The sequence below is a fragment of the Macaca fascicularis genome, chromosome 5 (genome assembly GCF_037993035.2).
Source record: "Macaca fascicularis isolate 582-1 chromosome 5, T2T-MFA8v1.1".
Taxonomy (NCBI): Eukaryota; Metazoa; Chordata; class Mammalia; order Primates; family Cercopithecidae; genus Macaca; species Macaca fascicularis.
In genome coordinates this window covers 133,879,051-133,891,006 of record NC_088379.1, presented here as the reverse complement: position 1 = coordinate 133,891,006, position 11,956 = coordinate 133,879,051, and the positions used below count along the sequence as shown (strand labels likewise).

The window sequence follows — 11,956 nt, the reverse complement described above, 5'->3', positions numbered from 1 at the left end:
TAAAACCAAACCGTTATTTTTCAGTTCCACCATCAGAGTTGAGCCAGAAAGCAGCGCATTGAATCTATGCTCTGCACAATCTTGATATGTTCTCTACAGTTCTCATTCCTGATTTAAATTGGGCAACAGTAAACAACTGATTCAGGACTGCTAAGTCATATATACCTTTAAATATTTAGCAAAAGCAGATTTCAGAAGACACTTAAAATGTATTGCAAAATGTACAGCATTTATTCACATACAGACAAAAAGGCACAATTCTACTAAATAGTTCAACAAAAAAATACAGCTGTCCTCAACTAGTTTTATAAATACTTTCAAAAAGGGGGTAGAAATAAATACAGGATTGGGTCATGTAATATAAAATAGTCATCTCTACATATACTTTAATTTGATTTTTAACTCTTCATGCACCTTTTTTTTTTTTCAATTTTAGCTGAATGGACACCAAGCTAGGCACATAGTGAAAAATCCTCTGTACAAGGTTACAAATGTAATGACAAGTTTGTCCATTTCAAAATAATTAAGATTTGTACACAACACATAAAACCCTTCATTTAGATCTTGTGTTTAAAACCTAACAAATGACATTCCAGGCAACTTTACAAAAGTTTAACTAGCCTACATTTTGACATAATACATTAATCATAATCAAAGATATTTCTTGGTCAGGATGCACAAGGAAAGATAAAGCTTAAAAAAAAAATGCAAATGGTTCCATACTAATAGAATGCAAGTGGGTGTTTGGGCTGGTTGCTACTTATGGCCACCTCATACAGAGTTCCCAGCATGACATGAAACTAATTCACAAAGCTATCATTATACTGTCAGAGAAACCGTGCTCTATACCATTTGCATTTTGAAGCAGGAATAAAAAGTGTGGGCTTTTTATTTTTGTGTGTTTTGTTTTTGTGTGGGTTTTTTTTTTTTAATATTTTTTGTTTTGTTTTTGTTTTGTTTTTTGGTTCAGCATAACTTGGAACATTTGAAAGCTTTTCAACCTAAATGTGGGGAAAAAACAGGTAAGGCATTATTTTTGCACAAAACTAGCATTCCTAATAGTGCAAATGAATCTGATACCTCTTAAAATGGTGAGAGGTGATACTATTAATTTAGATTTTCTTTCTATGGCTTGACAAATTATCCCTCTATAAATTCTACTCTCACCCAGAGCTGTTGCTGTAGTCAAAAGATAACTGTAGATAAAGTCCAACCTTCTCCTGTATCCAGCAAAAGGTTTTTGCTCATATGCAAAAAAAATCTAATTTTTAAATTATGCTACAAGTGAATATACAACTTGGATTCATAAGAACCTTCTATTATCTGTAGCAACAAGCTGATCTGGACAGCAGTCTTTCAAAATGAGCCCCATAGCTCAAAAATAGTCAGTCAGTCTAAAAACCTGCGTCATTCTTTCCCCTCCCCTGAATTAGCTACTAAAATGACTTCAAAAGTTAAGACTTGGTTTGAAAATGTCATACATACAATAGGGATGCATCAGATCTACTATTTGATCATCTGATAAAACTTGCATAGCAAGATGGAATTCAATAAGCCTTTTTTGTTGTTGACAATCATCTGGAAGACTTGAAAGTTAACTGCAGAACTCAAAGCATTATTCATTAAGTATCATAATGTCCCTGCCATATGGAAACAGATGTATAAATGAATCAGGAATCTGAATACTGGTATTAACAAACTAAAGAGAATTTAGGGGAAGTCGGGCTTGTTCCAAAGGCCCATAATTCTGTATCTCATTGCTATTTAAACTTTCCTTCCTTAAGTTTGATTCACAACCACATTGAATTCCAAAGAAAATTAACAGGACCTAAACACTATCCACTGTCTTAATACATATGCACTACAGTGAGTGCAAAAACAAAACATTGTACTCAAATTTAATGCTAAATTTATTATTGCTGATAACTTACTAGTTATTGCCATTTGCAATTAGAAAGTCCAAGTTACAAATTAGAGTTTAGAACTCTGACTACAGAAAACCTATTCAAGGGTGCACTTCAGTCTCTTTCCTGTATAACCTTGGTCAATAGTAAGAGCTTATCGCAACTTATTGCCTTTCTATTGTTTTTAAAATATAACCTATTTCGCTTTTTCTCTTTTTTCCTTTTTTTTTTTTTTTTTTTTTTTTTTTTTTTTTTTTTCCTTTTTCTTAAGGAATCCGTTCATGTTGGAAGCCCGGATTCCCTGACATATGCACTAGTGGTTGGCTCTGGGAAGTAAGAGTCACCAGAGTCTGGAAGTTCTTCACTTGAACTTGAGTAGCCATTGTACTATTGGAAGCCAGATGGCCAGGTATTGGCAATGGCCAGGGAAATCCCAAGCTGGCTCAAGAGCCAGTGGTTAGGGAAGAAGAAGGTCAAGTGGACTGGTAAAAATTGTACTTCAACTGCCCTTATTCATAGATACAACTTTCCTAACAGTCTCACTCTCCACCAGTCCCATATCCACAACCCACTCACAGGCTTCAAGCAGCAGGACCTTGCTATATTACCCTAAATCTCCACATTGCAGCAGCTCTACCCTGTCCCCTCAGCTCCTTCAATAATGACCTTTTAAAAATTCTCTTCCCTGACTGCTATATTTACACATAAATTTCCTAGTGTTACTGAAGCTTCAGAGCTGCTGCCTGTATACTATAATGCAACAAAAATAGCCTTGAGGGCCAAATATAAATAGGATTTCAAGATCGACCACAGTCCTAGAAAATAAACTTTATGGGCTATGAATGGTGCCATGAGGGTTTCTCAAGAACCGTATCTGGTTCCCTATATTCAGGTAACCACGAGTTTGTGCTTTGGGAAGAATGCAGAGGGCTATAAAAATTCATGACGCTTATTTAAGCCTTGCCTTCTTTAAAACTTATTTCATTCTTATTTTAGTGTTTAGTTCAGGTACTAGTCTTAGCAATGTCTTACGGTTACAATCTACTCTTCTGTTTCCTCAACAAGTTGCAAATAACACAAACTTCTCACAAAAATGATTTAAAAATGACTCTGGAAAACAATTTATCTGAATTGCAAGTAAATGTGTTTGTGTAGCTCAGGATTAATGGGTTTCTGCTTCTCCCTCCATCAGAGGTCTCCTCTAGCACACCCAATGACGAGCCCAAAGGGCTTCCGTGTCATCTCTGTTGCATCAAGAAGCCAAGATGCTTCTCCTGATAATGTCTGTCCTCCTGCTGATAGTGCTGCTGGTGTGTATACATTTCTTTTCTGATGCCTCACTCTCTGAGTCACTCATTTCCACATCGGGGACATACCCGTCATTCTCATTGTCGGATTTTAATTTGCTTTTTGCCCTTTCCTTGGCTGGAACTCGGCCTAAGCCCAAATATGGGTAGTCTGAGTGCTGGTGGCAGGCCCCATCGTGGGCCTCTCCCTGCTGCTGCCGTTCCCCCTTCTTTGGAATCCGGAATCCTCCCCAGTTTTTCACTGGGCTGGCAGGTGTTGTAGGCACTTTGACTGCAGTCTGATTATAGTTTACTTTGATTAGGGAGCCATTGCACTTGGGCACTATCTCCTTCCTTGTGCCAGGTGCTGACTGCCCCACTCCAGGGGAGGTGGCAGCTCTTGTGTTGTCCAGATGCCTCTGGGACACATCTGAGGACCTGAGAGGCTTGTGACTCTGTTTAAAAGATTTGTCCTTTAAGTCTCCTTTAATGAGATCACAATGAAAACGATTGTCTCTTCTTTTCCCGTGGTCTGGCATCACCACACCATTTTTCTGTTGTGCTGATATGAGACGTGCTTCTGCAAAGGTCTTTTCCAAACCCAAAAAGCTCTCTGGGACCACCATCCCCTCCCTTCTACCACAGAGGTCTGGCTGCTTCAGCAGGGTTTTGCCTTCCCTTCCAGTGCTATTCTGCAAAGGATCTCGCTTATGGGGCTTTTTCAGCGAATGAACCAAGGAAGTACCCATTTGTTTTCTGAAGAACGCGGAATGCCACTTCAAGTCCTCTATCTTGGGAGCATCAGGGCCCACAGAAGGACTGTTAAACAAAAGCATGTTTTCCAGTGAGGAGGAGGAGCAGGAAGAAGAAGGCACACCTATAAACAAAACCACAAATAAAGAAAAATTACAACAGAAGCAAATCCGTAAGAATAAAATTCTAGACCCTCAGTGTGGCCCAATTTATGTGAACTCCCCACCCAACAACACAACACTTACACCACCAAGTTTGTACAAATTTGGTTTTTATAGTGAAGAGATGACCTGCCTTGAGAATCTCCATTCAATCTGCAGACTCAATATGCAACATTTTCTGAAACAGCTGAAGCTCACATAATTTTTCAAAAAACTGTACCTCCTCAAATAAATACATGTTCCTCCGAACAAAATAACTGATCTGATTTTCAGAGGGGACTCCATGCAGAACCCATCAGGTGGTTGATGGCTGCCTCTGCTCCCTCTACCTGGTTACAGAGCAGCAACTGCACCGCGCTCCTCCACGGTCCAGTCTTCCGCCTCCAGTACGAGACTAAGAGTACCCAAAAAGCAGGGTCCGGGGTTTCTATCTCTAAGTGTCTATACCCTCACAGGGTTATTAGGAGGACAAATACATGTAAACATGTGAAATGAATAAACGAAATGTTTAAAATAATTTTTTTTTTTTTTTTTTTTGAGACAGAGTCTTGCACTGTTGCCCAGGCTGGAGTGCCGTGGAGCGATCTTGGCTCACTGCAAGCTCCGCCTCCTGGGTTCACGCCATTCTCCTGCCTCAGCCTCAGAGTAGCTGGGACTACAGGTGCCCGCTACCACGCCTGGCTAATTTTTTTGTACTTTTTTAGTAGACACAGGGTTTCACCATATTAGCCAGCGTGGTCTCGATCCCCTGACCTCATGATCTGCCTGCCTCAGCCTCCCAAAGTGCTGGGATTACAGGCATGAGCCACCGTGCCTGGCCTTAAAATAATTCTTGACACATAGTAAGTGTTCCAAAAAATATTCATTATTACGTGCAAAATACATTTGTGGGATTCAACTGAATTGTCATTCAACTGGAAGTAAGTTAAACTGATGTTTTTCAAATTTTTTTGATGCAAATCACAGTGACTAAATTCCACAGCATGACCTAGTAAGAGTTCACATTTCACGAAATAATATTAACCCTCATCACTTGATAATACACTCTGACATTTCCTATTATACTTTACTTGTTTTTAATGCTGGTCATGATCCACTGAATTCATCTCACAACCCACTAATGAGTTGTTACCCCTAGTGGGTGAATTCATTAGAGTTTGTCATAAAGACCATGACTCTACAACAGCCTCAAGAACATCTAGAAAGAGCAGTTCTCATATTTTCTGTCTCCCATAAGATATGAACCACCAAGAAAACAAGGTTCAGCCCCAGGGTATGAGACAGGAGGCCATATGAGAACCTAGGCTCAGCAGACACAGACACTGCGAGCAAATGAAACATAGCTAGCGACTCAGAACACAGAGCCGTCATGACCACAGGAAGAGGTATTTCACAACCTGCTGGTTTGGAAATGCTGCTTTCTCAAGAATCAATCATTAGAATCCACCTTCACATCACACTGAATATATTTCTTTTACTCAATCACCTGCCACGGGAAAAGAGAATGGTAAGAAGAGGCTAACATTTTCTGAACTCTGATTTCTATCTCCTTAACTGTAACCCATGTCTCTAGAGAGCCTCCAACTCATGACCCCCCCCCCCATAAGCACTGTTGCCACTGAGAACTCAGCCAAATGACCCTACCCACTCTCAGAATCACACAGTTTAAACCACGGACCCTAAATGACACATAAATCATGACCATCTGCTCTACTTCAGGCAGGAGACAGCCTTTAGGCATGAATAAGAACATAACTGAAGCCTAGGACTGGAAAAAGAAAATAAAAGCACCCTAAAGGGTTTCAACTGCATTACTCAACAGTATCCTACAGGAAGATAAATGTTTTCAACTGATCATACCTATGGTTCTTATCTCAGAATGAAAGGAGGATTTGTTTTCCTTTTCTGAAATAGTAGGATTTCTGAATGCAGATCTACATTACAGCTCTGTTACCACAAAACTACTCCCAGCCTTATTAAGAATATCATTCGCTCACCCAGTAAAAACCTCAGCCATGAAATGCAAAAACCTGCCTGCAATATCCATGAGAAATAACTCAAATGAAACCAGATGAAAATGCTCTTTATGGCTTATTTTTACAGGGAATCACTCATTACATAATGACTTAAGAGTTGCAGAAAGCCCTCCAATGGCACAACTCCACAGGCACAACTTACATCAGTGATCCCAGCTCGGCATTTGCTGCTGTAGGCTCGGTGATCTGCACCAGACAGTCTTCCAAGAGAGTTAAACAGATCTCACTTATTTGTGTTCAGGTAGGAATCATGAAGAAAGAGCTCACCTTAGGGAGTCTGAATCGAACTACTTTTACATGACACCCTACTTAGAAAATTTATTTTTAAAATCTTAACAATTAAACTCCAAGTTCCAGCTAATAATATACACTTGATTCACCTGGAAAATACTTAATCTTGGGAAGAAAATATCAAGGATGTCAATAAGTTATTGCATTCAAACTAACACTTCAAAAACATCATTTAAACCTCCCTAAACCGTTTTTTATTTCTTCAGATGAACCAGCTCCCTCTAGTCGCACATAATTGGCTAGAGAAACCAGAATTTGGATTTCAACGCAACAGGTTATAACAACTTCGTTGTCTCTGTGCACCATAATAATCTAGATGGAGTGACAAAAAGCCACAAATGCACAAAAACAAGAGTAAATCAACTATGATTGCACAATGCAAGCACCAAGAATGGTGCTGCTATAACTGTAAAGGGCAGTCCAAGGCAGGAGAGAGACGCTATCTTCCAATGATGTCCAGTCTAAGACCTACCTGTTCCATGGGTCCCTAATTCTGCCTGATCCACACTCAGCAGCTCTCCTTCTCTGAAATCGTTATACTACCTACTTTTGGGGCTTATGATCACAGAATGTAGTCAAACGCACTTAAGGGGTCTTGATTCTAAAAGAAACTTTAAGATCAACGGAATCTCAGAGAGGTTAAACAACCTGCCCAACTTGATCTTTGCCCTTGATCTCCAAGTAACTGATATGTTCTCCAGAGTAGAGGAAGTATATACCCTAGTTTTCTTTGTCTGTTTGCCTAGCCCAGGGCAATATAAAATAGAAGACACTAAATAAATATTTGGTGCGCAATCTCAGAAATATTCAACAACCCATCTGCACCAAAAAAGCCTACTGTAAACATTATCTAAAAATGAACTGTGTTAAGTACAGTCTTAAGAGATATTTACCATATTTACCATGTTACAGATAGAACCCATGGCTGAATATAAACCTGTTAGGTACCCCCATGATGTGTTTACCAAGTACTGTGTCATCTATAAGTCACTGTTTCATTTTAGTCTCTCAATTCCAAGAGGTAGCTTGAGATATCCCCATTTTGCACATGAAGAAATTGGGGAGACTCAAAGGCTTTCATGTGTTTGCTCAGTAAGCAGAGAACATAGGATTCTGCCCATATTTATAGAGGGCAAATTCATAGCTTTTTCCCTTAAACATGATGCCTCAAATTAAAGACTGCCTTTAAATATGAACGTCTATGCTTCTTAAATTCTTCTATAAGAAAATTAAGAAATCATTATTTCTTCCTCAACAGTGTTAAAGCTTACAAACTCCTGCCCTATACTTTGACCTACCAGGGCTTAATGCATACCTGAAACTCTTTCTTGCTCCAAAAGCTTAGTGTAAAGATTGAATATCTGTTCCTGGACTTTGCACACAGACCGTTTAATCTTTTCCCTGCGGGTCACCATGTAAGTGAGGTTCCGAACCTAGAATGTAGAGAATAAAGATTCTAAGTAAGCAATACAGTATAACAGTACTTTGGTGCTTTTTAAATTTCTTTACCTAAGAGAAATTACTCCTACTAGGGCCTTGACAGATACTTGAAATCAATATGTACTTTAAACATTTCATCCAATCTTTAATCTCATTTTGGTAAGGATTCCACATATACCCCTGAATATAGGCAGCAGCAACACTGAAGAGGGTCAGGGACCCACAGGAGTGGGAGGGACACCTAGAGAACTGGTACAAAAGTCCTGCCTCCTCCACCACACCTAACCCATCCTGGCACAGAGGCCATTCGTGTCCAAGTCAAAACTTGCAACCTCTTGCCAGTCTTTGATTATTATTGCATCAATATCTTCTATTACTTGGATGGCCAATGGCTTTAAAGCAGCTCAGAAGCCACTTCCGCTGCACTTTATCAACTATCTTCTGAAGGCTGAACTAGGTCAACATGGGGCCAAGGGTCATCAAAGTGGAGCCCCCTGCACCAGGCCCACTGGAAGACCAAATGGTTACCAAGAATCCTAGTGAATGTCTTTGTCAACTGCACACTGAACTCACTGAAAGGCCTGGAGTTAGCAGGTAGTTTATGTGTTGCTATGAGGTGTGCAAATGCCTAGGAAATTTCCAGCTTTGCCAATGATGTGCTGGTTAGACATCTCCAGTCCAGTTCTTCGTATCATCACTTGAAAAACTGGTATTGCCCTCTCCTGATTCACTTGTAACTGAAAAGACTCAGTGCTGAGAGTTGGCTCTACTTCCTATCTGATGTGCGACTGCTTTGGATCACATAACCCTAACGTATGCTCAGTAATCAACATTCAGATTTGTTCCCCACCTGTCATCACTCAATATACAAAATTTAAAGAATTAGTCTCTAAACTCCCTTAATCCTTCAGTCCTAAAATCTATTGGTCAACCTGATTAGATTACATGGGCCTGAAAACACAGATGTCAGACACAGCACACCAAATACACAATTAAACCCTTCTTCAGGAATATGTAGACAAGACTTCCTAAGTAATCTCACTGGCAGGAGTGGTTGCATGTCTTTATCTGACCACATCTTTCCCATTAGCTCCTACAGGCTGGCCTTCACTTTCCTAAAAAATCCCATTATGAGCAAACTTTTCCCCTGCCACCTTTAAAATTTTTCCCCATAAACTCAATAAAGTAGTATCACCCTAGTTTAAGTGAAAAAAGTCCAAAGGTCACCAACCTTTTCTTTTGGCATTGAGGACATCAACAAGCATCAACAAGCCTTGTGAAGACACAAAAGATTTTGCACTCTGGTGTAGTCTAAGTGTAGACTAAACCCTAACAATTCCACTTGTGCTAAAGGCAGTCTCATTTGCAAAAGGACATGAAGCATTAAGAGAGACCGAACACAGGCTTTCCCATTTGCATCACAGTAAAATCTCCTGGCCTCAACAGGAAAATGCCAAGTCAGGCTTCTCCTGCCCCTAACCAATTCACTTTCAGGATCTTCCCGTCTTTTTTTCTGTATCAATCCCTTATGTCACTAACATTTCCTGTCTTAATTATTTTAAAATTAAAGAATTGAGAATAAAAACACTCTCCCTGTCTCATAGTAAATATTACACGGATGTCAATCAGCCTAGTTAAGGTAGTCTCTTTTGTTTTCTGACAGTTGCACACCCTCAATCCAAGAAGCAGTGTCCTTTATAGAAATTTTCACCAACTTGCGAATGGAAGTGGTTAACAGACTACTCTCTTTGATAATATTGTTCTACCCAGGGGAGATTAAGAGTGAAGCTCAAGAAAGAGGGGCCAGACCTAGATCCATAGCAGATTCAAAACTTCTAGGAAACAACCGTTTTTACATTAACAAGGAATCTCACTCCTGGAAATAAAAAATGGAAACAAATTCTGACATCTTAGGAGCAGACAGGTTGCTCTCATATTCAAATCAGATGTGTAACAGAGACACTTATATCTCTCTTACTTGAAATTATCCTTGAAAATGGAAAACAGGGAAGCCAGGGAATTTGAACTTTGTATATTATTCAAATTTAATTTTGGTAGCTTTGACCAAACCATGGCTGCTACATAGAAAAATCCCACTCCTATTCCTCATGATCTCTGATGGGAAATATCTAAATGTAAACCCAAAAAGCAAAGGGCATGGTTTTCAATTGGAACAAACCAGCCTAACTCCACTTTATAGTAGTGAGGACTCTAAACCTGACTTCCCTTATGCTCCCGGTAGGACAACGCTCAGCAACCTCCACCTGCAGAGCTGGACTGATGCTCTCCCATCCTCAAAACACACCCAACTTGTCCCTTCCTGCACCCACTGCACCCGCTGCACCAAGCTCCCTACCCTGCTTTCTCTTCTCCCAACTGCCTGCAAGGAGGTATCTGAAAAAAACCATTTAAACCATCTCCAGGTACACTCTCACACCACCTTAAACCTGATCATCACTTTCCCCTAGAGCAGTGTCCCTAAACGGGACATGGGGTACCCACAAAACAGAACCACCCTCTGGAGGTGGGGCCCATGACTTTGCATTCCTAAGTTTCCGGGTCAGACACAACACCCTGAGGACCACTGCTCTAAGAAATCCAAAAGTGGTTTCAGTGTGCCTTCTTGAATTCAAAACTGTTTGCAGCACTAAAGTTCAACGTGCCTTTTTTTCAGGGGACACTGTAGACACTACCAGATTTTCAAAGGTGACCATTCCACTGAGTGACTACAGGACTGCCCCCAGGACTTGGCCACTTTCCATAATGCTAGCCAGAGTGCAGTGGTAGCATGTCTTTATCTAAATAAATAGTCATTTGCTGAACTCACGTTTACTGCATATTTTCAGGGAAAGGAATGAGAGTGAAGTGGCAGCCTTGGGAATGACATGGCTACCCACCACATCAACAACTTTGTCTTCTTAAAAGTTGTGTGCTCCCAAGCCCTCCTGAAATCTACTCCTGTCACCTAACTTCCAGATCCAGAACTGGTACCCAGGTGTGCAATGCCCCGAGGTGTGTGTTTGAAGGAAGAGCAGTCACCATAATCAGTTGTCTGCATTTCTAATGATGGCCACTCATTTGTCAGTCTGAGAATGATCATATGCCTTGATTGTAGTCACATGTATTAAATGATTTTTGAGGATCTGCTACAAGCTGATATTGTGTGAATTAAATAGAAAACTAACTTACTTGAGAAAACAAGTTGGTAGTAATGATTGTTTTTTTATTGTCACCCCTGCCCTGATACACTTACTGTTTACAATTACAAATAACTGTGCAACTTTCTGGGCAAGGCAAAGATTTCGATTTTTTAATGCCTTCACCATCACAGGCATCATGGCAAATTTGGGGTATTTTTTTCATGACAATAAGCCCATTTTAAACTGAGTCTAAGGCTGGGTGCAGTGGCTCACGCCTGTAATCCCAACACTCTGGGAGGCCACAGTGGGTGGATCACTTGAGGTCAGGAGTTCAAGACCAACCTGACCAACATGGTGAAACCCGGTCTCTACCAAAAATACAAAAATTAGCCAGGCATAGTGACACATGCCTGTAATCCCGGCTATTCATGAGGCTGAGGCAGGAGAATCACTTGAACCCGGGAGGCGGAGGCTGCAGTGAGCTGAGATCGCGCCACTGCGCTCCAGCCTGGGCAACAAAGTGAGACTCTGTCTCAAAAAAATAAAAATAAACTGAATACAAATTCCCTAAAGTTCCTTAGGCTTTTTAATAAAGTAAATGTAAGTAATGCCACACACATACACACACAAATCCTGATTTATTCCCTGTTTCTCATACATTGTTGGCATTGTTCTACTTAAACAGCGACAGTGATGACTCCAAAAAAAATGTTTAGAATTAGAAGTGCATGTTAATCTGAGTAACTTAAGTACAGAAAAGAGTTAGTACACCACAAGCATTTTCTACACTTTTATTTTGTGGTGATTGTGAGACAAACACAGTCCAAACAATAGACTTCTTGTCCTCCCCCTCCCAACAACTATCTGACTCCACAGCTCATGCACCCCAATTACAGCAGGTGTCGGGCTGGCATAAAGGCTTCTCACCAGGATTCCAGTTTATCC

The 11,956-nt window shown here is 40.3% G+C and overlaps 1 protein-coding gene across 16 annotated transcripts in view; it reads right to left on the bottom strand.

Annotated features, from left to right (window-relative positions):
• Window positions 1–208: 208 nt before the first annotated feature.
• Window positions 209–11,956, bottom strand: part of JADE1 (jade family PHD finger 1) — a 67,976-nt gene continuing 56,228 nt past the window's right edge. For 10 of the 16 annotated variants that reach the window (XM_045392870.3, XM_065545467.2, XM_045392872.3 and 7 more), the window contains exons 11-12: window positions 7,747–7,864; window positions 2,110–4,067 (exon numbers count right to left, since the gene is read on the bottom strand). In XM_045392870.3, coding sequence (XP_045248805.1) covers window positions 3,157–4,067; window positions 7,747–7,864 — 1,029 coding nt within the window. In that variant the 3' untranslated portion in view covers window positions 2,110–3,156. Of the gene's footprint in view, window positions 4,068–6,282; window positions 6,341–7,746; window positions 7,865–11,956 lie in introns of all 16 variants that reach the window. The other 6 variants (XM_005555913.4, XM_005555912.4, XM_045392873.2 and 3 more) reach the window with 2 other exon arrangements.